Source organism: Pseudorasbora parva, chromosome 19 (assembly GCF_024679245.1).
Source record: "Pseudorasbora parva isolate DD20220531a chromosome 19, ASM2467924v1, whole genome shotgun sequence".
NCBI classification, from domain to species: Eukaryota; Metazoa; Chordata; class Actinopteri; order Cypriniformes; family Gobionidae; genus Pseudorasbora; species Pseudorasbora parva.
Window position 1 is genome coordinate 20,145,232 of NC_090190.1, and position 24,511 is coordinate 20,169,742.

At 36.1% G+C, this 24,511-nt stretch overlaps 1 protein-coding gene across 8 annotated transcripts in view; it reads left to right on the top strand.

Annotated features, from left to right (window-relative positions):
* rims2b (regulating synaptic membrane exocytosis 2b) overlaps positions 1-24,511 on the top strand; it is a 241,805-nt gene that overhangs the window by 140,605 nt on the left and 76,689 nt on the right. For all 8 annotated transcript variants that reach the window (XM_067426681.1, XM_067426679.1, XM_067426682.1 and 5 more), the window contains exons 9-15: positions 4,869-4,992; positions 11,456-11,502; positions 11,618-11,727; positions 14,342-14,389; positions 20,907-21,037; positions 22,181-22,352; positions 23,447-23,600. In XM_067426681.1, coding sequence (XP_067282782.1) covers positions 4,869-4,992; positions 11,456-11,502; positions 11,618-11,727; positions 14,342-14,389; positions 20,907-21,037; positions 22,181-22,352; positions 23,447-23,600 — 786 coding nt within the window. The remainder of the gene's footprint in view (positions 1-4,868; positions 4,993-11,455; positions 11,503-11,617; positions 11,728-14,341; positions 14,390-20,906; positions 21,038-22,180; positions 22,353-23,446; positions 23,601-24,511) is intronic.

A 24,511-nucleotide genomic window follows, 5' to 3' on the forward strand; every position in this document is an offset into this window, starting at 1 on the left:
CTTAGTTTCGAAATGGTTTGGGTACAAGGTGATCGCGTTGAAAATAAAGGCGTTTGTACAGCGTTAGAAGCTCATTTGAATCATTGCCGCTAGTGATTGTAAGTTCGGTTCTTTTCCGCGAACCGGTTCTTTCGGACAGTTCGTATCAATAATCCGGTTAAAAAAACCGGATCACCGGTTCTTTTACGTCTTTACATAATGACGTCATTTCTATCATCCCGGCGGATGAAAATACATTCAAACACATCCATATAAAGTATTTGTAATCAAAACTAAGTGTAGTAATAATTATTATTGACATCATCATCATCTTGGATACATTTTTTCATTTATGTTTTGCAACAGCACTCAATACAGTTCACCAAATCAAACTGAATCGATTGTTACATCTACTTCAAGATATTAGTTTTATTTCTAGTTTGAGAGACTGTCACTGTCACTGTCGTGCAAACACTGATGTTTTACATGGATTAAATAAACTTACATTGACATAATACTTACACAAATCCTCAGTTCACCCGTGCTCATGTATCAGCATCAGCTGTCCCAGTCCGAGAGAAACAGTTCGGTTACGACCCTCTCACGCATGCTCAGTACCTCAGCTCACCGGTTCTCAGAATCGAACGTGTCCGATAGAAACGGTTCTCGATTCTGTACCAGTGATCCGTTGCAACCGGTCGATCTGACTCGAGAACCACTGTATCAGTGTGTGTGTGTGCTGAGCATAGGGTGCTGAGCTGCGAACTGCTGCAAGCTGAATAGTCTCTATCAAACCTACTGTTTTGATTACATTTTAAAATGTGTATCGATTTAGAAATTAAATAAGATAAAAGCTGATCCTGAAAATATCATGCATTATTGATAAAACAAATAAATGTTTAATTTGACCGTTTTACAATCCATTGTTTCCAAACTTTAAAGTAATACAGTGATGAGACGGCTTTGTTATGATGTTTCCAAACTTTAAAATAATACAGTGATGAGACAGCTTTTTTATGATGTTTCCAAACGTGATTAGTTTTATACACTTAACCTGTATTTCGTTCCTCTGAACAAATAACACGCATGCGCAGCTCATCGGCTCTCAGTATCGAACGTGTCCGACAGAAAAGTTTTTTGATTCTGTGCTGATCCGAGGATCCGAGAACCGCTATGTTCGGTTACACGCGCATGCTCAGTATCAGCGGCTCGTGAGTTCATCAGATCTCTCAGCAAAACATGTCTCACTTCAGCTAACGATTGGAGTTACAACATCTACTTCAAGATATTAGATTATTTCTAGTTTGAGAGACTGTCACTCATGTCAGAAAGTTAATAACTACAGTAGTTTGTGGGATCATCAGCCCTGATTTGAGACGCGAACCGTTTAGAACGATTCAGTTCGATTTGGTGAACTGGTTCGACCGGTTCACTATAAAGATCCGGTTAAAAAGAACGATTCGTTCGCGAACCGGACATCACTAATTGCCGCGGCTCATTTAAGAAAATGACAGCTCTGAAGAGACGCCGCTTTAGTTCGAGGTAGTGCTAACAATAATAAAGAAAGACGATCAACACCTTATGTGTTACCACTGAAATTAAGATGTAATATATTTCCAAATGTAAGCCCATCTTAAGCGAAATGCACGCTTCATACTGTCGTCTGCCCTGGCTCTAACCTCGAGTGTTTACTTTTTGCAAACCTTGTGAGCGCGCAAACCCAAACGCTGTGACCTCGCGCCAAATGTTTTTATTGGTTTATTAAGTACAAACAGGCGAGTTATGAAAAATTGAGTGCGAGGGATATGTTCAATCACACAAAAAGATTTTGGAATGAGACGGCCAACTGTAGTAGCGTTTAGTCCACTGTCTATAATAGCCTAATTTAGAGATCACTTTTTTACTTATTTTAACCGACAACTTTGATCGGTTAACGTTGATACGGTCAGCCATCGGTCAAACAGTCATCGGTTAACATCCCTAGGCAGGTGTTAACTTTACCAACAGTCTTGCTTTAAAAAAAGGTTCTAAATAAAATAAAAATGTAGTCCATACTACCTTTATTTGTTTTGTATATCATTTCAAACTGCATTTCCACATTGCAATTTTGTATAGACTATTCATAAACTGAATTAACAGAAAAATTGCTTTATCGTTATGTATATCGTTATCGGGATATCAAATGAGCTATATCGGGATATGAAATTTTGGCCATATCGCCCAGCCCTAATATATATAGTTAGTTAGTTCACCAAAGAAAAAGAAAAGAAAAGAAAACCCTGTCACCCTCATAGGGATTACTTACAACAATGCCTTTATGAAATTGAGGAGATTGTTTTGTTGAAATATACGGTGACACATAGCATCCACATACATATTAGTTTTCCCCTCAATTATGTCGTAATAATGAGATGTGTTGTTTTAACGACATCTTTTCTCGGAATAATGTGATGTTATGTCGTTAAAACAACATATATTTTCTTCTAATAAGGACATATGTTTTATAGTGATGTGTACAAAATATGCCTTTATACACATAAGAGAATTTATATAGTTTATCCAATGTGCCTATGTCACACATCCATGTTTAAAAAGCAGAAGCAAGCTCAGCGTAAAATAGGCTCTTCCACTGTTTGTGTCAATGGCAGTGCCCATAGCACAAAATTGTTGTAATTTATTGATGCAGCCTACAGTTCATAACAGATAGCCATCATCTAAATAAAAATTTCACAAATTTTTTGGGGCCATGGACCGCTCATGATTCGCCTCAGTGGCCTAACTTTAACCTAGTAATGAAAGACCCCGATGCAGCCACAAATATCATAACTATCTATAGGCCTAGTGTAATTAAGACATATATTAAATAAATATTTTAAAATTTGATTAAAAATAGAAAGACGCTATAGTTTCAGCCTTACTCTAGGCTGAAACTATAGGCTACGGAAAGGCACAGGCAGTTAGTTGATGAAACATTGATCAAAATTAAAATATAATTTATACAAAATGAAATTCACTTTAAAGAAAGGCTTTCTACAAAACAAAACTCAATGAAGTGTTTAAAATCATGTGTGACCCAACTTCATGTCTCCAGACATATTTCACATCTTATGATGTAGCCTATCTTACTCATGCTGCTCACTTTTCATAATCAACATATGATATAATTTTTTAAAAAAAAATACAGTAGGCTAATATTTAAAAATAGCCTAATTATAAAACTAAATAGGCTACGTTTTAACCCTCTGTTCGACGAAGGTGGCGGCAATTTTTTTCCTTTTATGACAGAGGAAACAACTTACAATATTTTTTAGCCATACAGATAAGTGCAAGACATCATTATAAACTATAAAACGGTCTACTTTTATTTGTGTACACTCACAATAATAAAAAAATGCTGTGGATTCAGGGAACAGATTATTTTTTATGCACTCCACTTCAAACTAGTGTTGTCAAAAGTACCGACCACGATACCAATTCGGTACTGAAAAGTTAAAAATGTGACGCTTCGCGTGTCGTTGAGCTGGAATTGTAAACACTTCTGAATGACCATTGTGCTCACACGCTCATCGGAGGAGTCTGTGATTGGCTAAAATGATGGGAGCATGTTTGAAAGTGTTTTAAAAACGGGAGCGGGATCGTTTTAAAGCACAAGCAGGCGTCGATCAGCGGACCGGTAGGCTGATAGGTGCCTGCATTCAAACGCTCGCGTGTTTATCGGTGTACGTGCTCTGTGAAAAGTGTCATTGATGTATATTTACAACACGTTTTTGAAGCGCTGGTCATTGTAGCCAATCACAGACATGTTTGGTGAGTGTGTGAGCACAATGGCCAGTCAGAGGTGTTTACGATTCTGCTCAATAGCGCACACAGCGTTACATTTTTTACTAACAACTTTTTCAGTATCATCTTTGTATCATGGTCAGTAATTTTGACAACAATACTCCAAACGCTGTCTTCACTTAAAACATTTATTTTGTTTATTAAACAAGTTTTTCATTTCAAAAGCAGTTCAAATTTCCAACAAATGAAATTCCAAGCCAAAATAACAATGTGGTTAAAAAAAACCTTTGAGTTACAACCATGCAAATGCAAACATTTTGCCCTTCTCCCTTTTTTGCTCATGTGAATTTTGTTTTACAACCAGGACATGAGCCATACAAAGCATTGTTACCAAAATAAATAGTTTAGCATCCAAATGCGAACATAGAAACATTTGGATTTGTGCAGAATGAGACAGGAGCAACTCTGGTTTCAGTTCCGCTTTAAATAAGCTGGCCTAATTCGTTTAGGCTTTAAAATAAATATTGCTTGAAGGCTAATGAATGGCACTATAATTTATTGTTTGTTTTACATTTATATTTTTCATTCTTGTTCCGAATTTCATTACCTTTAAAGAATTTTTGTGGAAATAGCATAAAATACATGTTGACGATGTTAGTTTTTACCAGTATTTTTAATAAAATGCGACTAACACACCAGTGCGATTTACCTGAGTTTTTCTCTATAAACAACTTAATTTTTACCCAGTGCATACTCAGGTACGACTCAGTGTGACAAAGGCTGTGTGGCAATGTGGATATAGGCATATTTTGATACACTATACAACATATATTCTTTTCAACAACATTTTCATTTTTAGCCTTTAACTTTCTTAAAAAATTTCGCTTAAACCACTCGGTTCATATGGATTACTTTTACAATGTCTTTATAATGTGTTTTTTTACATGGTCTTCCAATGGAAGTAAATGATTAGAGATTTGTTTTACATTTTTGGGTGAACTTAAACCCTATCCTTTTATCTTAACTTTATAATTCATCCAAAAATATGTTGTTTTAAATGGAGATAATATTCTATGTAATAGACATCCTGTGTTGTGTCCGTCCTTTAGGTGATCAGGTTCTGGAGTGGAACGGGAGAGTCTTGCAGGGAGCCACATTCAAGGAAGTTTACAATATAATTCTAGAATCCAAGCCAGAGCCCCAGGTGGAGCTGGTGGTCTCACGGCCCATTGGGTGAGTTAAAGCGGGTGATGGAGTATTACTCAATATGTCAGTTCAGGGACACAGAGCACATTTTCTCTGACAATGGAGGTTGATGAAGAAGGATAGTCTGTGGTAGCTCAACATATGAATGCTTATATTCACTCACACACACACACTAGCGATATGGACAAAAATAACTATCACGATGTCTTGATTATTTCCCCCGATTTTGTATTCTGTGTGAATTTGAAAGATATTTCCAAAGGAAACCAATTAGAGCTTTATTGAAAAGTTAACACATTGTTAAGACAAATGGCCTAAATAAATTATATATATATATTAGGGCCGGGACTCGATTAAAAAAATTAATCTAATTAATTAGAGGCTTTGTAATTAATTAATCGAAATTAATCGCATTTTAATTGCATATAAATATTTGACCTGAGAACAATGAGAAGTACTTTTTCACATGTATTTTTAGTATACCATTGAATAATGACTGAATACATAAGCTTAATCAACAAAATATTGTTTATTTATTTCAGTCCAGCAGACCAGCCAAATGTTTGCCATTAAGTTTAGCAAAAGCATATTTGTGATATTTGAGGCTCGATGTGCTGCGGTGATACGCAAATTCCTTGTTGTATAGTTTGCACACAACCATACTCTTGTCGACGCTTCCATTCTTTCGTTTTTTAAAACAAAATTTCCCATCCACGGGGCCGAGCAAAGCGGTCTCATCAGCTTCTCAGTTCATGTTCACTCATGCCCTGCGTCTCAATCAGCTCCCTAGTTCACAAGTCAGGGCACTGATCAGGACATAAGTCAATGGGCTGACTCCCTGATCAGTGCCCTGACTACACCGATGGCTTGTTGTTGTCGTGACTCCGGAGCGCTAGTTGGTGTTCCAGTATAATCGGTCCGTTGAAACTCATTAATTGAAAAACGTTCCGCGGTGCAAAAATAAGTGTGGTTAAAATTTTTTTTGCGTAATTAATTAACGCGTTAAAGTCACGTAATTAATTAATCTTAATTAACGCGTTAAAGTCCCGGCCCTAATATATATATATATATATATATATATATATATATATATATATATATATATATAAATATAAATATATATATGCTTAGGTCGCTCTCTCTCTCTCTCATATTGCGGTCTTTGAATTTGAAATGAGCTGCTGAATAAAATGCATCATGAAACTTTTGCTTTCGTTGATGTGAACTCCGTTAAATTAGCTTATATCGCGGGAATTGAAGATCGGATTTATATTCATTCAGGTGTAAGGTATAAGCTGCATGTTGTTGTTTGTATTTTATTTCATTTTATTTATTTTGTTTAGCTCATTTCGTTTGTGAGAGCAGCGAGCAGCATCAGCCTGCCTCAGCTCGTCAAAATTGCCTTTTACTGTGGTGGTAATAGTAGGCTAAATGAACTAACATTGTGATGCTTGAAGTGTTTTAGGCAAGACAAGTCAAGAGTTGATTTGAGAGGCTAAATTGATTAAACATGCGGTTAACTCACTGTCTATCCGCTGCCATAAAGGACAATGTCCATCAGAATGCACCAACTTTGTCGGCCATGGGTTAAAGAAAACATAGCCTATTTAATTAGGCTTGTTTAAAAATTAGCCTATAATATATTTTTTTTAGTTCATATGTTGATATGTTATGCCCTGTTTCGTTCTCTCGCTCAATGTAGGTTGCGCTGCACTCTCATTGGTTTGGATAGCATACTGGGAGGTTGGGGGACAAAAAGTATCGGATAGCATACTGGGAGTTTTTTTTTTTTTTTTTTTGAAAGAAAACAATATGAATTGTTTCTGCCAAACACAGAATTTTCTGTTATTTGTGAGAAAACTCTTCTCGACCAAACACAGAATTTTTGGTGTTTTCACTGTTAGACGCTAGAGGGGCACTATTACGCATCTTCTGAATGAGTACTGAATCTCCTAATCAAAACACATGCGAGGAAGACGGAGTAAAACGCGCGATTGTATGTAAACAGATGCATGTGCAAAATAACATGATCATCAACATAAAACATCATATAAATCATATAAATCTAATGTTACTGAGGGTGCTTTCACATTAGCACTTTTGGTGCGCACCCGGATTCGATTGACGTCAGAGTTCAGTTGATTTGGATGATGTGAACGCGGCCTTCCGAACTTGGGTGCGCACCCACAAACCGTACCCGAGTCCGCTTAAAAAGGTGATCTAAGGTTTGTTTCATGTGAACTCCGGTATGGTTCGCTGCTGATTTGAACGCAATCGTACTAAATCGCGGAAGTGAACCGCTATTAATGACGTAAGATTTGATAAAAATGTGTGTTTTGTGTGTTTCGCTCAATTACCTGACGAGCAGCACTGACATCCTGCAAGCAGAGAGCTGTAGATCTCATCTCTGCTCGTCTTCGGCGTTCTTTAGAGTATTTGCAGTGCATACGTGGCAGATAGACGCAAGTGTCATTACGTACTGAAGCTTTGGTAACAAATCCAACAGTTCAAAAACAAAAATATAAAAGTGACGGGAGCAACGCTATACATTTCACGCTCGTTGTCGTTACTAAGCAACCGGGTAAACAGCTGCTGCCTTGATGACGCAAACAAACCCCGGTTCGGAACCAAATATGAACACAGTCCAGCGGGGGCAGGGGGAGGGGGGAGCAATCGAACTCGGGTTCAGTACAGGCAATCGGACCAAGTGTGAAAGGACCTTGAATGGTACATGATTTTGAAAGCATTAGGAGTGTTGATGGACTAGATCTACACCATCTGTGTTTGATCATCGCTCAAAATCTGATCTGGATGTAGTCTTTGACAAAAACGTGATTTTCTCAGCTTTTTGTTCAAAATATAGCTTTTTTTATGAAACTTACCCATATTCAAGTGTTGATAAAAAAGGAATACATGAAGCTAGAATAAAACACAACAGTTGTTGTTTAAAGGTGTCATGAATTGGCTTTTTTTCTTTTTTTACACTGTTGCCTGAGGTCAACCCAGATGCCCGTGTGGTTTTTACATTCAAAAACATTATAACTAATAAATAATAGGCTATTTTCTACACTAGTTTTGAGGCTTTCTCCTGAGCGCTGGATTTTGATGGGCGTGCCGCACTGGAGACTTGGAAGTAAACGCCCACGGCTAGGATTGGAGAAGATTTGCATATTTAATGAGCTTCAGCTATTGTCATATCTAGCCCCTGTCAGTTCAGTTCACATAAGGGAGGGATTATTTTGAAAGCGGCAACTGCAACTTATCTTTATCAAACAAACACTGAGCGCTGGATTTTGATGGGCGTGCCGCACTGGAGACTTGGAAGTAAACGCCCACGGCTAGGATTGGAGAAAATTTGCATGTTTAATGAGCTTCAGCTATTGTCATATCTAGCCCCTGTCAGTTTAGTTCACATAAGGGAGGGATTATTTTGAAAGCGTCAACTGAAACTTATCTTTATCAAACAAACACATAGGGCTGGACGATATGGCCAAAATTCATATCACGATATTTTTCTTAATTTCGGTCGATACGATATAATTCCGATATCGATATGAATTAAATAAAAGCTTTAGAAAAAACTACTAAGAACTGCCACAAAGGATGTCTGTACCTACAAACTTCTGAAAAATGTATTTGCCAAGTCTATGAATAGTCCTCCTATAAAACTATATAATTTTTTAGAAATAAAACCAGTACAAATAAATGAATGTTCACCTTTTATTTGTATTTAGCCTTTATATGAAAAAGAAATGTGAAATCAACATCAAATAAACATAAGACTCTCACTTTATTAATATTAATATCTTTAAGTTTAAACTATAATATAGGCTGATTATATTATTCTTAATATAGATTAAACAAAAGTGCTTCAGCCAGGATTCAGCCTGATTCAGAATATTCTAGCGGATGGATCTGCTTCAGATGATGGATCTGCTTCACAGCGTACAGTGCTCCTATGCCGCAGACGCAGTTTATTGAGCATTTTCTTTTAAGTTTTAAATTTCAGTGAAGAACAATTCATAGCGCTCTATTTTCCATTTATATACAAAACTATAGCATATATTTAATGCTGCAGTTATTTAATTAAAAATGCGGTAAAAAACGTAATACAGTGAAATATTATTCTGATCTACATCATCTGTTCACTACGTGAATATATAGTAAAGTGTCATTTATTTCTGTGATCAAAGCAGAATTTATCATCATTACTCCAGTCTTCAGTGTCACTCATCATTCTGAATATTAGGATTTGATGCTCAACAAACATTTATGATTATTATCAGTGTTGAAAACAGTTTTGTTGCTCATGATGCTCCTTCATTGCTTTCATATATTGTCGCAATCGTCTGATTGTCGTCGTCACCTTTCAGCTCATAACGATTGTTTTCCTTCAGCTGCAGCTCCAGCGCGACAGTAGTTCTACGAATCCGCTTTTGGGCTTTCTGTGAGAGCTCCCTCCTCATATTTAGATACGAATAAAACGACAGGTCATGCATAGATTATTTTTTGTCTCTGAAATGAAATCTTGATGTATTCACGTTGGTTTCTATGTATACACTTGCCCGTGACCTCAAGAAGCGCGCAATCAACCGAGGTTAGAGCAAGCGGTCTATAGCGTCCCTGTTAACTTGCCCGCCCTCGCTCCAGGTAATGCCGCTTCGAATCCCGCTCGGAGCGGGTCGACTAGGACCGGTGAGACCCAGTAAAAGTGCGGGGGATGAAAATACACTTTATTAAAAGTGCGGGGGACACGCCGAACCACTTCCACCCCACTGAATTAACGTTAGTCTTTCTTCTCTTATCAACTATTTCTTTCTCCTTACTTGTGGAAGTTCGTTCAGTCACATTTGTGTTGCGGTCAGGGAAACTCTTTTTGTAGCTAAAACTTGCCGCGTTGGATCTATCAGCCGACTACTGCTGAGCACTGGCTGCGTTTCTGTGGTGTACGTCATCGCGCAAGTAGCCAATCATGTTCTGCTCTTTCTGACGGCTGCACCCTGAACGTCAGTCAGTGAGGAATGCTGTAATATATTTATCGAAATATCGAAAATGTGTTTAAAAATCATATCACCGTTATTGAAAAAAATTATATCGCGATATATATTGATATTGAATTATTGTCCAGCCCTACAAACACAATGATTTATTTCTCATCCACCCGCGATTGCATTACACGGCCCGCACCCGCACGATCGGTCGATGTAAGCACGAACACACACACGTGCGCGCCCAGATTAAGAAAGAATTTCTGCAGACAGGGCGTACGTTTTGGTAGCCCATCTGGTACAGCCCCGGGACTAGTACTATTACATATAAAAAAGACGTTTTACTGACATTAGTTTGTTGCATCATTCCTGTAGGATCCAATATAGAAGGCACAATATTGTGTCTGCAAATCCAGCACTTGAGACTTGTTTACAAATGATTCCGCAGTGAAATGAAGCAAACACACAAACAGTCTTCCCCACGTGAGCTGGAACTTCATTAAAAATAAATGAAGTATCACACATTCCTAATATTATGATCCAAAGGAAGCTTATGCACCGACTGTGTTCTTCCACAATATCTTGCTGTCTTCTTCCACATGTTTATTGCTGCTGGCTAGCAAGCCGATCAGCTCCATGAGTCGGTGGGCGGGGCTACTGAATTACACGTTCTGAAGTGCCGAATTCCGACGTAATGATGAAGATCACAATCGTTTTCTGGGCCTGGTGTCTATAAAAGCTTTTCTTTGACTAAAAAGGAAGTTTTCAGCTCTGAAACTTACAGGATAATCTTATATTATCATGACCTTTTATATATCAAAGGCTCAAGGGAAAGTTGATTTCTCAATTCATTTCCCCCCTAAAACAGAGGTTCTGCTCTTTCTTTTTATATATTACATGTTCATATATTTATAAAACAAAATATTCTATAGGTTATTACATTTTTGTGACAATTGTCAAAAACCCTGGGGGTGGCTGGCAACTTTTTTTCTTAAACACTGCCAGGGTATATGCAGTACAATGACCTACCACTGTAAATATTTGATATTTTAATCATTTTATTTGCTAATTATATTCCCTAAAACACGTGCCAGGCCAGTTCTATGTTTTGAGATTTTTTTATGTCATCATTTTAACCTGTAGCAAAAGTCCAGACAGGCTTTGGAAGTTTGATTAATTTTTGATTCAATGAATCGCTTAAAAATTCAAGGACTCATTTGTGTTACAAGTCAGAAATGGTATTTCCTATGCTTTAAAATGTTTTCGGAAAAAAGTGCAATGTATGTAGGTAAAGATTGATGTTTATAACTATTTAGGATCTGCTTGACAAAAAAATTCTGTTTGGTTGAATTGATTGTTTAAAACCATTTCAGAGAAAATATCATAATTTATATTTAAAATGGTCAGAGCTTGATATTTTAGCTATATCACCCAGCCCGATTACCTTCAGGCATACTGTTGGCCTGCTCTCCATTAAAATGCTCTTCACTCTTTCCTTGTAGAGATGTCCCTAGAATACCAGAGAGCACACACGGACAACTTGAATCAAGTAAGTTTAGTTGGTTTCGGTACTGTATGAAACGCATCAATGCTTTAGCTGTTTAGATATTTGCTTTTGATAGCTGGAGGATCAATGATATAAGCCTTCATTTCTTATTTTTCAGGTTCAAGTTCCTTTGAATCCCAAAAAATGGGTCCCTCCATCTCTGTCACGTCCCCCATGAGTCCTGGCATGCACCGGGACACCCCTCAGTATCTGTCTGGACAACTCTCAGTGAGTACCAGCATCTGCTCAGATGATCTGCACATTTGACTGATCTCTAGACTTCTTTTGCTTGACGACTTAACTCATGGTTTCTCTGATGAAATGGTGCTAGCTTTAATGTTTAGCGATTATTTCACTACATCTTCAGGGAGTTTGTCAGCACACACAATTCATTCACACAGATATTGGCTCTGATCAAAAGGCCAATGAGTTATAGTAGATAAGATGCCATAAGACCTTAAAAGAGTATGTGCAAAGTTGACAAATGGACATGGACTTTTTTTTTCCAACTTATAGGTAATATAGGTAATTTAGACTACCGTTCAAACATTTTTTTTTCCCCATCCATTTATTTAGCAAGGAGGCATTACATTGATCATATATAGACATTTATATTTATATTTCAAATAAATACTGTACTTTTGAACTCTTCTATTCATCAAAGAATCCTGAAAAAATTGTAATATCACTTTTTAACATTTATAATAATACATATCTTTTGAGCAGCAAATCCGCATATTACAATGAATTCTGAAGACTGTTGTAATGGCTGTTAAAAAAATTAATGGAATGGAATAATTTAATAATTCATGGAATAAATTACATTTTAAAATATATTCACTTATATGTCACAATGTAGCTGTTTTGCTAATAACTGCAGCCTTAGTGTACATTACAGACTTACTGAAATCCTTACTGACCTTAAACTTTTGATTATAAGCATATGGGAAAGATTATATTATATTTACAAATAATTCAATCAGCTTTTTTATTTCACTGGTTACTCTTAATGGTCCTGCAGTGTGTCAAATTAATAAACAATAAAAAATACAGATATTTAATATGATCTCTCTTGATATGACATCATAAAAACTGCATGCCCAGTAATTATAGTACAATTTAATGCAGGGTCAAACTGCAGAGCAGAATACATTAACATCAAGTTCAACATAAATATTACACATTTTATTAACAACAGGAGTCAAAACACTCCCTCTTTCTGTTTTAAAAGCATAAAATCTCTTAATGTCCTAATTAGCACAAAAAAAAAGAAAAGAAAAAAGATTGCTAATTTAGAAATATAATTTATGAGTCTCTCCACAATCAGGACACTTAAATAGTGACAATAATGTAATTTTATACAATGTTGAGCACAATAATAACTTAATGACTAGATTAAAAACAAAAACAAAACATAGTCTGTGATTAGGTTGTGCCGGTGTATAATAATTGTGCTTCTGTTCACACAGTTCATTTTGATACTTGCATTTCAGGTTTGTGGAATGAAATGCTACCACAATGCTACAAATGCTAAATTTAAATAAATATTTTTTTGTTAAATCCGTGTTCTATGCTATGAAGTTAAATGAGCAGAATACAAGATGTATACCCTATGATGACATGTCGTGTCAGCTTCCCATAAATCTCATGACGACGTAGAGTTATTCGTGTGGGGCAGGTGTATTGTGTGACTCTAGACAGTTGTGTTAGTCCTAGACAGTGTCCGTCACAGGCCAGCCTGGATTCTGGAAGGAATCCCGAAGCGGAAAACATATAATTAGTTTTCAAGCTTGTTACACGATTGACGTAGACTCTGCAGGTCAGCTCTGACACAGGGCTGGTGGATCAGGTTGTTAGGTAAAGACTTTCCTTGAAGGGGTAGCTATTGTACAGTTCTCTGAAGTTGTCTACTTTAAAGATAAACCTCGATCTTAACGGCGGTTTCAAAGTGTTTAAATAATTTACACAGTGTGCATTATCAGTGGTCCTAACTGTACGCCTGAGACATCTGTGAGGTAAGTGTCATCTAGGTGTTAGTGCTTTCATACCGTATAGTAATTTGCTTTAGTCATGGAAAACAATTAGCAATTGTTATTCCCTTTAATTGTTTAATTGGGAAATTTGCTATAGCAACAACTATGAATATATTAAATGTGGAGAGATTGGGTTTAAAAAGGCAACGCTGATTAATAAAAACAGTAAAATAAGTTGTTTGGTTTGGTTTTTTTCCTGTTTTTGCGCTGAAGTGTATTTGTTCTTCTGTCTGGGCGATACTTTAGTGTCTCTCTATGGGTTGCACTGTTGTAAATTTGTTTTCTTTTTGTTTGGAATGAGGGAGATTTATCCTAAAACCTGAAAACACACAAATACTGATCATTGCTGAATTTGCTGCAGTTGTTTACTGTATTGAGAAACATTATAATGTATTACAAGTTGGAAGGTATTTTACACAAGCTGCACATGCCAGCATGCGCTAATGGTTATATAAGCATACTTACATTGTGTTATATGAATGATTGTTTGACACTTTACTCTAAAAAAATCCTAATATCACTGTAAAGCTGCTTTGAAGCAATCTGTGTTGTAAAAAGCGCTATATAAATGAAGGTGACTTGACTTGACTTGACTATTCAGGACTAACATATAGGCCTACGGTTTATTCAGCAATAAGATTCTCATAAAGGTTAAGTGTGAAGCAGTTTGATAAACGAATAAAAGCTGTCTTGCGTCACTCTGTTAGGCTAAATCTCTTCTCTGATGGGTTGTTTTAATTTGTGTGCCTCTGTGCAGTTTTGGTTTAGTTGTGTTGCTTTTGTTTTCTTTGTTAATTTTGCTTATCCAGAGTCCATGCCTTAGTAGAAGAACCACGCCTTTTGTCCCTAGGGTCCAGGTAACATCGTCAGACTTCTCTCTCTTTCTCTGCTCAGTCTTTTTTTAATCTTTTCTTTCATTTCTGGCAGTCTTTCTCAATCCTTCATTACTCTCTCTCTCTGTGCGTTATTTGGAAAATGCACTGCAGGAAAACGGCAGCATTCCAAGTTACTCCCCCTTGCTCTTTTGTTCAGTTTTAAACCCCCCCCCCCCCCCCCCCCAAAAAAAAAAGTAATACGTCATTGCCCTTGCAATTTATAACCACAATTCATAAGAGCTGTTTCATTATTACAGTCTGATTTTTGCTTAATTAATTGAAAGGCCATCTTGCTGAGGCTTGAAATATTCTGCATGAATTACACACCTCTTTTATTCGTTTAAAGAGGCGTTTGTTTTACCCTCTTTTAAAAACGGCACGATTTTGTAATTAGCATAGCTTACTAAATTAAGTCTCTTTAAATTTCAAACTGATTTTTTTTAGACAGACATTTTTCATTCTTTGTCATTTAACATGGAACTCTATATTTGTATTATATTTTAAAGAAATGATTTAGTATGAAATGAATGTTTTGCTGAAGAATAAAATAAATCAATGCAGTAGAGGCCCGGTTTGCATCAGTTCTATCAAATATTATGTTCCGTGTTGCAATGAAGAGATACAGTATGTTAATTGGCACACTTTCAAGATAATATTGCATTTTCCAATGTAGAACATTTCTCTAAACCTCATAGATAAATAAACAAATTGTACCAAATGAACTAACTACTGTTCGGGCAAACCCATATGACTGTGGAACACAAAAGAAGAAGTTTAAACTTGGCCACTTGTTGTGGACACAAGATATAATTGACACACAACCTGCAGTGATGAATCTTTGAAGTGTAATTATACTTCAATAGCACTTGCTAATGATTTATCATTTAACTGTAATAATAAATTCCAATAGTTGTTGCTTTTCAAAAATATTATTGTGATCAAGGTTGTTCAAGGATACTTGTTATAAAAATACAATTTTTGATTCCACTTATCGATTTTTGATATCGATAATTTCAATGTGCTTTTAGGTCATTCAAGTGCAAGAAGATGCAAAAGAGAACTCAATTTGGCACTCACACACTGTTTTCTGTGCAGTTTAGGGAATGAATATAGTAAACAAATACAGAATTGAGTTCTCTTTTGCGCCTTCTTGCGCTTGGAATGGACAAATACACACACAATTATGTCAAAATATCCTCGTAAACACAGTCGGTTATGTATGGAAGCCTGTTTCCGCCACTAAATAAAAAAATAAAAAGAGGAATTGTGACTTTTTTCCCCCTCACAATTGTGAGTTGCAAAGTCACAATTCTGACTTTTTTTCTCACAATTGCGTGATATAAAGTCAGAATTGCGTGATATAAAGTCAGAATTCTGTGATATAAAGTCAAAATTCTGAGATATAAACTCGCAATTGCGTGATATAAAGTCACAATTCTGAATTTATTTCTCAGACTTTAAAACTCTAGTGAAAAAAAGTCAAATTTTGACTATCACGCAATTGTGAGTTTGTACCTCTGAATTCTGACTTTAAATCACATAATTGTGAGTTTATACCTCTGAATTCTGACTTTAAATTACGCAATTGTGAGTTTAAAATTTGCAATTACTCTTTTTATTTTATTTTTTTATTTAGTGGCGGAAACGGGCTTCCATAGTTATTTCTTACGTGAACATAGATAAAGTTGATAAAGAAAATACTTTTGCTGGATCTGTGCATTAGGTCTTAAAATGACATGTAAATGTTTTGCAAAAAGAGAATAAATATGTTTGATATCTAAATGTTTGACTTTTAGATCAAAATTTGAAACTGGGAAACTATAAGAATTGTAATCTGAGTCGCTAAAATTTTAACGATACACAAGCCTATTCTTGATGCAGTCAACTTATAGAAATTTAGACCTCAATACATCTATATAAGAGTCAAATGGTACAATTTGTTTGGACTGAAGCCTTCCCCCTGCTGTTTTTTTGCAATGGAAGCTACCTGGATTGCTCTAGTCTGTATTGAGCACTTTCTGTTGCTTTGCTGCATGCATTAGTAATGGAGTATTTTTTTAGAATATTAAGTTCTCTAAAGATGCTTTATAGTGTTTCTTTCAGCTCTAGTGATCTGGAAGGGCAAATGCTTGGAAGTCAGAGAATTAGGCTACTATCAATGCTTGAGAAGTGTTCATTGAGGACCAAAGTACTCAAAATTATACAATGAAATGTTTACTTTGTCATTCGAAGATTAAATATATATATATATATATATATATATATATATATATATATATATATATATATATATATATATATATATATATATATATATATATATATATATATATATATATATATATATATATATGCAATGGAATTTAAGCAATGGAATATTTTAGTGATATAGATGTATACAAGGGTAATTAGAGATGCTTACATTAATAGTAATACATTTATACTTGAAGTAGTATTCATAACAAAAAATAATAACATAATAACTGTAGTAGTAACAGTAATGGTGGTAGTAGTGATAGCTAAAAGTATCAGTAGTAGTGACAGGAATAATTGTAATTATTGTAATAGTAGTATTGATTGTAGCTAATAGTAATAATAGTGGTGATAGTAATAGTAGTAGTAATAGTAATTATAGTAATAGTAGTAGTGATCACGATTAAACATTTTGACAGCACTAGAAATATTACTAACAAATTGGAGCATTTCATTATTGTTTAATAAATACATTTGAACACATGTTAACTCATTTTACTTTTAAACTTTTTTTACTACTTTTAACTTGCTTAGATATTTTATCTAAGCAAGTAACTTTTGATTTAATTGTTTATTCAATTAAGTAGATTTAAGTTAATTAATTTATTTCAAGATAAAATAATAAATAAAAATAAAAATTGTGGGGTGTGGGATGAATTTTAATAATTTATTTATTCATATCTTTGTCCTCAATGTTTCATAACCTTCTAGTGTTTGCCCTTCCTGCTTTTACTGGTTTTTAGGATAATTTACTATGTAATATGCATGTATGAGAATGGAAATTAGTTTATTTTATTCCCAGCTAGCTGCAACTTAGACTCTCAGAGCTTCATATAAATTCTGGTTTGGGTTAGAATTAGATAATGCAGAGGTTTTTTTTTTTTTTTTTTTTTTTTACATTTTCTTTGCTTAGTCTGTTGTGTGGTATTTGATTTGATTTGGATTGCTGGGCTTTGAAAGTGTCTGTCAGTTATAGAATAACTGTGACTATATTTGAGTCATCTGATTGGACGAGACTTGTGGCAGACACGCCCTCAGATATTCCGTCCCAATGACCACAACCCAGACTCGCAGCACACAAACAACTGTTTAAATCCTCTCACCTGTAGCCTAACATGCCAGATTTCAGAAATCATAGACAAGTAGCTCCCCTCTTAATATTTTGGGTTAAATGCAGTTTAAGATCTGTTGATGTTTTAATTTTAGTTTGCTTTACACATTTTATGTGCCTTTGTCATAACTATTATTTTTGTATTTTTTTTAAATTAATATTTCTATTTAGCTTCAGATTATTTTTATTCAAATTTGAGTATTTTTAGTATTTCACCTTAAACTTAAGATACTTAAAAATGGGAAAGGTTGCCATGGCAACTACCTTGAAAAAAGTATTAATATATTTATCAAATATTTATATTTTAATTAACAAAAATGTCTCGGGTTACGAATGTAACCATTGTTCCCTGACAAGGGGAACTAGACTCTGCCTCGAATCATGACACTTTGGGGAATGCCTCCAACATGACAGCGTCTGAAGCTCATGTGAAACTAATCCGACCCTGATTGGCCTTCCAACGTGACGTAGCGTGTGACAGGAAACCACGCTCCCTTTTGAGGGAACATCTTTGTTTTCTGTCAGGAACACTATGGTCAAAGGTGATTGACATTTAGCATACAGATTGCTGATGGCTGGTACTGAGAGCGGCAAAAGAAGAACCTCTTAAACGCTACAGACTGCCGTTTTGCCTCCTGAAACCTCTTGACGACGGAACTAACCGCATCATGGAAGAGGCCAGAAAGCGCCGGAGAGGTTCAAATACAAATGCCTTTCCTTTGCCACCGATGCTGTCATGGAGTGGCTGATGGCTCTGGCCGCCTCCTTGTGGCACGGAAAGATAGGTCATTGCCGACACAGCTCTTTAATGTCGTCGAGCCCGACCCCATTGCCCTCATCAAGGTCCCTTGTTTGTCTGCCTGGTACGCCTGCATTTTGCCCATAGTATGCAAGGATGCACCAGCAAAACTTGCCTCTATATATTCTTTGCCCACTACACCGGAAGTTGTTCTGCATGGTTTAGTGTAGGGATGTCAACAATTAATCGATGAACGGTTTATTTGTCGATAAGACATTTAATCGATAAGACTTATCGGTCATCGATTAAGCTGGGTCATGCGCGTGCATGCGGCTCAACCGCGAAACAGGAGGAAAAATGAAGCGAGCATGCCAGAGTTCTGTTTGGGACCATTTTACAGCTGGAGTTACATGTGTATCATGACTGCAAGTTTGCATGTGCATTCGCAGCCTTTTGTTTTATGCTAATATAAATTGTAATATTGTTTATTTTGTGCAGGCCTATCTACAGTATAGCTGATCTAATATAGGATAGCATTTGGTTAAGAATTAACGTTAGAGGCAAACGGTAGTAAAAGCGTGGCAGTGATCAGCTAATAATAATACGCTAATAATAATTAAACTAATTATGACTATGATTGGGACTGTCATATTACATAACATTAATGAGAACACTATTGTAATAAAACATTGTGATTGTGAATTATTTGGCTTTAGTTGCCATGTGTTTCATTGCGTTGCTCCAGGAAGAGCGTGTGCACAACATGAGTCACGCATTCTGACTCGCGCATGTAACTTAGTTCAAGTTCACTTGTGCATTCGCATCAGATTGTGCAGATGTAATTTTTAATATTACCTTTATTTTGTGTATATGTGATCAATTTCATATAGAATGCGTTTCTTTTAGCTAAATAAAATACAAAGGGCTTCAGTGTACCGGTTTTCATTCAGTGCTTCGGCTTTAGCGCATGCAGCTCGAACAGCAATGCATAATAACTTTTATTGGGACTGTCATATTACATAACATTAATGTGAACACTATTTTAATAAATGGTTGTAAATTCAATGGGGTTAGGGGCCGTGTACAGCGCGTCCACACATGACAACAGTGAAGTTGTATTAGAGGTTATATTTGATTATGAAAGGAGTAATTTAATTATATTATCATTCACATCGACTAATTTTACAATCCTATAGCCCTTTATTTAGATTAAAAATCCTTCTCATTCATTTAGTGAGGAATATGGCGTCTTGAGCAGCATTTGCACATCCTGTCATGCTGTCGGCTATAAGCCACTGCTGTAGATGCTTGCAGTATTAAGGTTAAGGATTAATTGATGAATTGATCGTTAATTTAAACGATGATCGATCATGGGAATTAGGTTAAATTGACATCCCTAGTTTAGATAAATCTATTAGGCAGTCTATTAGTGTAAACACTTTTCTTCTGTTGTTCTTCAATGAATGACGCAAGTGTGCGGCCCGGTACGTTAAGTGTGAGTGTCGGCCAGTGAGGGAGAAGGGAAGGGGGACAATCGTGCTCGGGGAAATACTTGACAGATAAGTGTAATTTCACTAATTTAAACCGAATGCATCCCTATATGTTGACTACCACTTTATGTTAACTTGTGCTGCTAGTCAGTTGTATATGGTATCGAAATCCCAATGGTATCGTTTTCGTATCCCAAACGAACCGGGGCAGGAGCCGAGTGTCCTAAGCGGCAACTGCTCAAAGTAACTATAGGCAGCCCCTCAAGAGCATGCTCCGCTCCCTGGCAGAGAACACAAAACTTATGTGTGTGTGTGTCCTCCTGTGATGTATCTGGGGCAGGGAAGCATACACTCTTTTTCACTTGCCATCATTTCTTTCTTTTGTCAGAACAAACAACACCAAATAGGACATGAAACCTGGATTTTCACATGTGCTTCAGATGCTGTCACGCTGGATGTGTTCCCCAAAGTGTCATCATTTGACGCAGCATGAGTTCCCTCAAAAGGGAACAGTTTTTTAATAGTTTTTAATTTCTTTTTAAGTACGTCTTGCCCATAGTAAGTGCAATACTGTGTTTACTGTAAACAAAAGATGCAAGTCCAAATTATTTTCCGTGATAATAAAGCTGTATTCAACCTGGAATATTGAGTGCATCAAAAAGTCTATGTGATTCAGTGCTTAGAAATAGTTCAAATTTCGTATTTGTTTCGTGTTTTAGTGGTGAATTTAGTTCATCAACGTTGATCTTGAGAGGTAGTCAGCTTGATTTAGTTGGTGTGTGCTGGTGCTGTACCTGCTCTGGGAAAGTTCTGCCAAGCATGTGACGCTTCTGCAGGGCTGCCCCGGACCATCTGGGGTGAGCTTTCCTTACAAGACCACCTAAGAGAGTCTGTCTCTTACTGCAGGTCAAGCTGTGGTACGATAAAGTAGGACATCAACTCATCGTCACTATCCTGGGTGCCAAAGACCTGCCTTCACGAGAAGACGGGCGGCCTAGGAATCCCTACGTCAAAATTTACTTCCTCCCCGACAGAAGGTACTGTAGCTGCACATCAATTCAGATATATACGTATTTTGAATTATAATATCTACTGATAACCTTTGTAAACAATACTTACACTACCATTCAAAGGTTTGTAGTCAGGAATTCTGTAATGCTCACCAATGTGCATTAACTTGATCAAAAATACAGTAAAAACTAAGTAATAATACTGTGAAATATTATTACAATTTTAAAGAACTGTTTTATATTCAAATATACTTTAAGACAAAGCTGAATTTTCAGCAGTCATGACTTAAGTCTTTATTGCCACATGGTCCTTCAGAAATTGTAATATACTGATTTGCTGCTCAAGAAGCATTTTATTATTATCATAAATTATGAAAAACAGTTGTAGTGCTTTATATAATATTGTAGAAACTGTGAGACCTTTTTTTAGGATTCTTTAATGAATGTTCAAAGAAAACAAAAAATATATTTTAATTTAAAAAAAATTATATAATTGCTTAAATATTTGTTTTGTTCTAAAATATAAAAACATTAATGTATAAATTACTAATGTGTGCGCGCGTGACTAGTGTGTGTGTGTGTGTGTGTGTGTGTGTGTGCGCGTGCGTTGTGTGTGCGCGTGCGTGCATGCGTGTGTGTGTGTCCGTGCGTGTGTGTGTGTGCTAATTCCCAAAGTTGATGTACAGTATGTCAAATGTCTGTCTTTTCGCAATGAAGCCTGTAAAATCACTGATATACTGACACAATTACATCCATTTTTTTATAGTAAACCCACTGAGTATTTTCAGGAAGAAAAAAAAAAGTTTTTTTTTCAAAAAAACCTAGTAAAAATGAAATAAAATCCTCCCTTTAAAAGGGATTTAAACTTAGGGAAAAGTAATGGGAAATATTCCACAAACACAGACTAGTAACTACTGACAAAAACGATAAATTCCATTTGAAATTAAAATGCATATATGATTATAAATGAATGAATAAATAATATTGTGTTTAATAGGAATAATAAATAAAATTAGCAAAATGTGTAATAATATCTAATAATATGTGCTATGATTTTCAATGAGGGGTTCCTTGGATTGGCTTAATGTGTCTGAGGATCTGTAAAACTGTAAATGTTAAAATCAAGTCATATCAGCTGCTGTAAAATATGAAATTCCCTGCTCTTCTCAGCGATAAAAGCAAGAGGAGAACAAAAACAGTGAAGAAATCTCTGGAGCCCAAGTGGAACCAGACGTTCATGTACTCGCCAGTGCACAGGCGAGAGTTCAGGGAACGCATGCTGGAGATCACGCTATGGGACCAGGCCAGAGTCCGAGAGGAAGAAAGCGAGTTCCTGGGAGAGGTGAGAGAGGAACACCTTCCTATTGTATGTCTCTAATAATGTCATGCTCATAGTAATATTAGTGTAATGTGTACTTGGTATGATGCAAGATAACTGTTCTGGAAGCAATATCAGACAAATAGAAGTATTAGTTTAAAGTTTTACATAGTATTTTTAAGAAATACTCAATGATGAAATGCATGACTAGAAAAACTGTTTGCAGGTGCATTTGAAATGCTTTAACTAATCAACTTGTAATGAATGTAATTTCAGTTCTACATTCTGAGTATGAATTATCATATTCAGTAAAAGACAACAAGCACTGTAAAGGTCTCCTGTAGGATTGTCTCTTCAGACCTTAAAACTGCTCATGAGCTTTCTTTTGACCTCCTAACTGAACTCCTTCCCACAAATTGATCATAAATATTAAGTGCAAACAATAAACATAATCAAAGTACTCAATATTTACAGTCCAAATAGACCAAATTGTTCTTCAAGCATGATACAGAGCTAAGAGTTGGTTACAACTACACTAGCTTTCAAATTGGGAGGTATTCTCATGCCTCAAGGAGCCGATTTCAAACAGTGGTGACTTAATGAAATCATGTTTGAAAGTGCGCTCCTGTTTACTTCCACTTTCAATTTTGCGATTTTGCTTACTCTGTGAGTAGTGGAGCTAAATGCGCATTTTAAAATAGACATTCATCTGACGCTCTGTTGCGCAATGAATCCTCCGCCACAGTCCTGTCAGTCTTCTCGTCACGGGATCTGTGGCAGTGCTGCGCACTATGGTCGACTTGAACAGCTTGTGTTGGATGAGCTGATGAAATTGAAGCTACTGTTATCCACAGGAATTAAATTGTCTTTATTTCTATAAAAAAGCAAAACAACAGTGGTAATGTAAACGCAGTGTTGGCATATTCTATCCTAACTTCACCCTCACACTCCGTCAAGACAATATGACTCGAGACAGCTTTTCACCTCGATGAGAAATCTTGTCATAGTTTAGTCTCGCGAGATCTCGTGGCACGAGATCTCGTCACACCCCTATCATAAATGGCACTAAGTTATCATAAATGGCTGTGTATTTCATACCTGTGTGTTTGTGTGTGTAGATTTTGATAGAGCTGGAGACAGCGCTGTTGGATGACCAGCCTCATTGGTATAAGCTTCAAACACATGATGTGTCCTCTATGCCGCTGCCTAACCCCTCACCCTACATGCAGAGACGTCTCCTACCTGGAGAGAGCCCAACGCGCAGGTTACAGAGTATGTACACATCCACTGTTACAACAATCACAAACATTAATTTAAACTGCGTAATAATAGTACACTAAAGTATTCTTCCTACAATTGAATGTGGTCTCAATCTGATTTTGCTCTCATAGTGTGAACAGCAAAAGATTTTGAATCACATTTTTAAATCCATTTTGGGCCATTTTTAGATATGTAAATTGTCTTCTGTGTGAACTGTCCTGTCAGCCAATCATCATGTAATTTTGTGTTTCATTTACCAGTTGATTAAAGGGTTAGTTCACCCAAAAATGAAAATTATGCCATTAATTACTCACCCTCATGTCGTTGGACACCTGTAACACCTTCGTTCATCTACATCATATTTTTGTTGAAAGCCGATGGCTGAGAAAGGCTTCAGATAGTCCTCCATTGGCATTCAGTACATTCCCACTCACAAGACCCATTAAAGTCACTAAAAACGTTGTTACAAAGTCCATCTCACTACAGCGGCTGTACAATAATTTTATGAAGCGACGAGAATAGCTTTTGTGCGCAAAAAAAATCTAAATAATGACTTTATCCGCCAAGTTATTGTCTTCCGTGTAGGTTTTGGACATTAAAGCGGTGCTCCTCCTCGCTTCCAGGTCATACATCCGATCTGCGTCATATTCTCATATTCTCATTTTTGGGTGAACTAACCCTTTAAATCATAAAATTAAATATGAATTGCACTGTATCACATTGAAATGTGCAACAACAAAAAAACACACCCCCATTCAAAATTTTGCAATAAGATGTCATTAGTTGACATGGTAAATATATTTGAAAATGTACTTTATTCCTGTGATGGAAAAGCTGAATTTTCAATTGACACATGATCCTTCAGAAACCATTTGAATATGCTGATTTGCTGCTCAATAAACATTTCTTATTATTGTTAATGT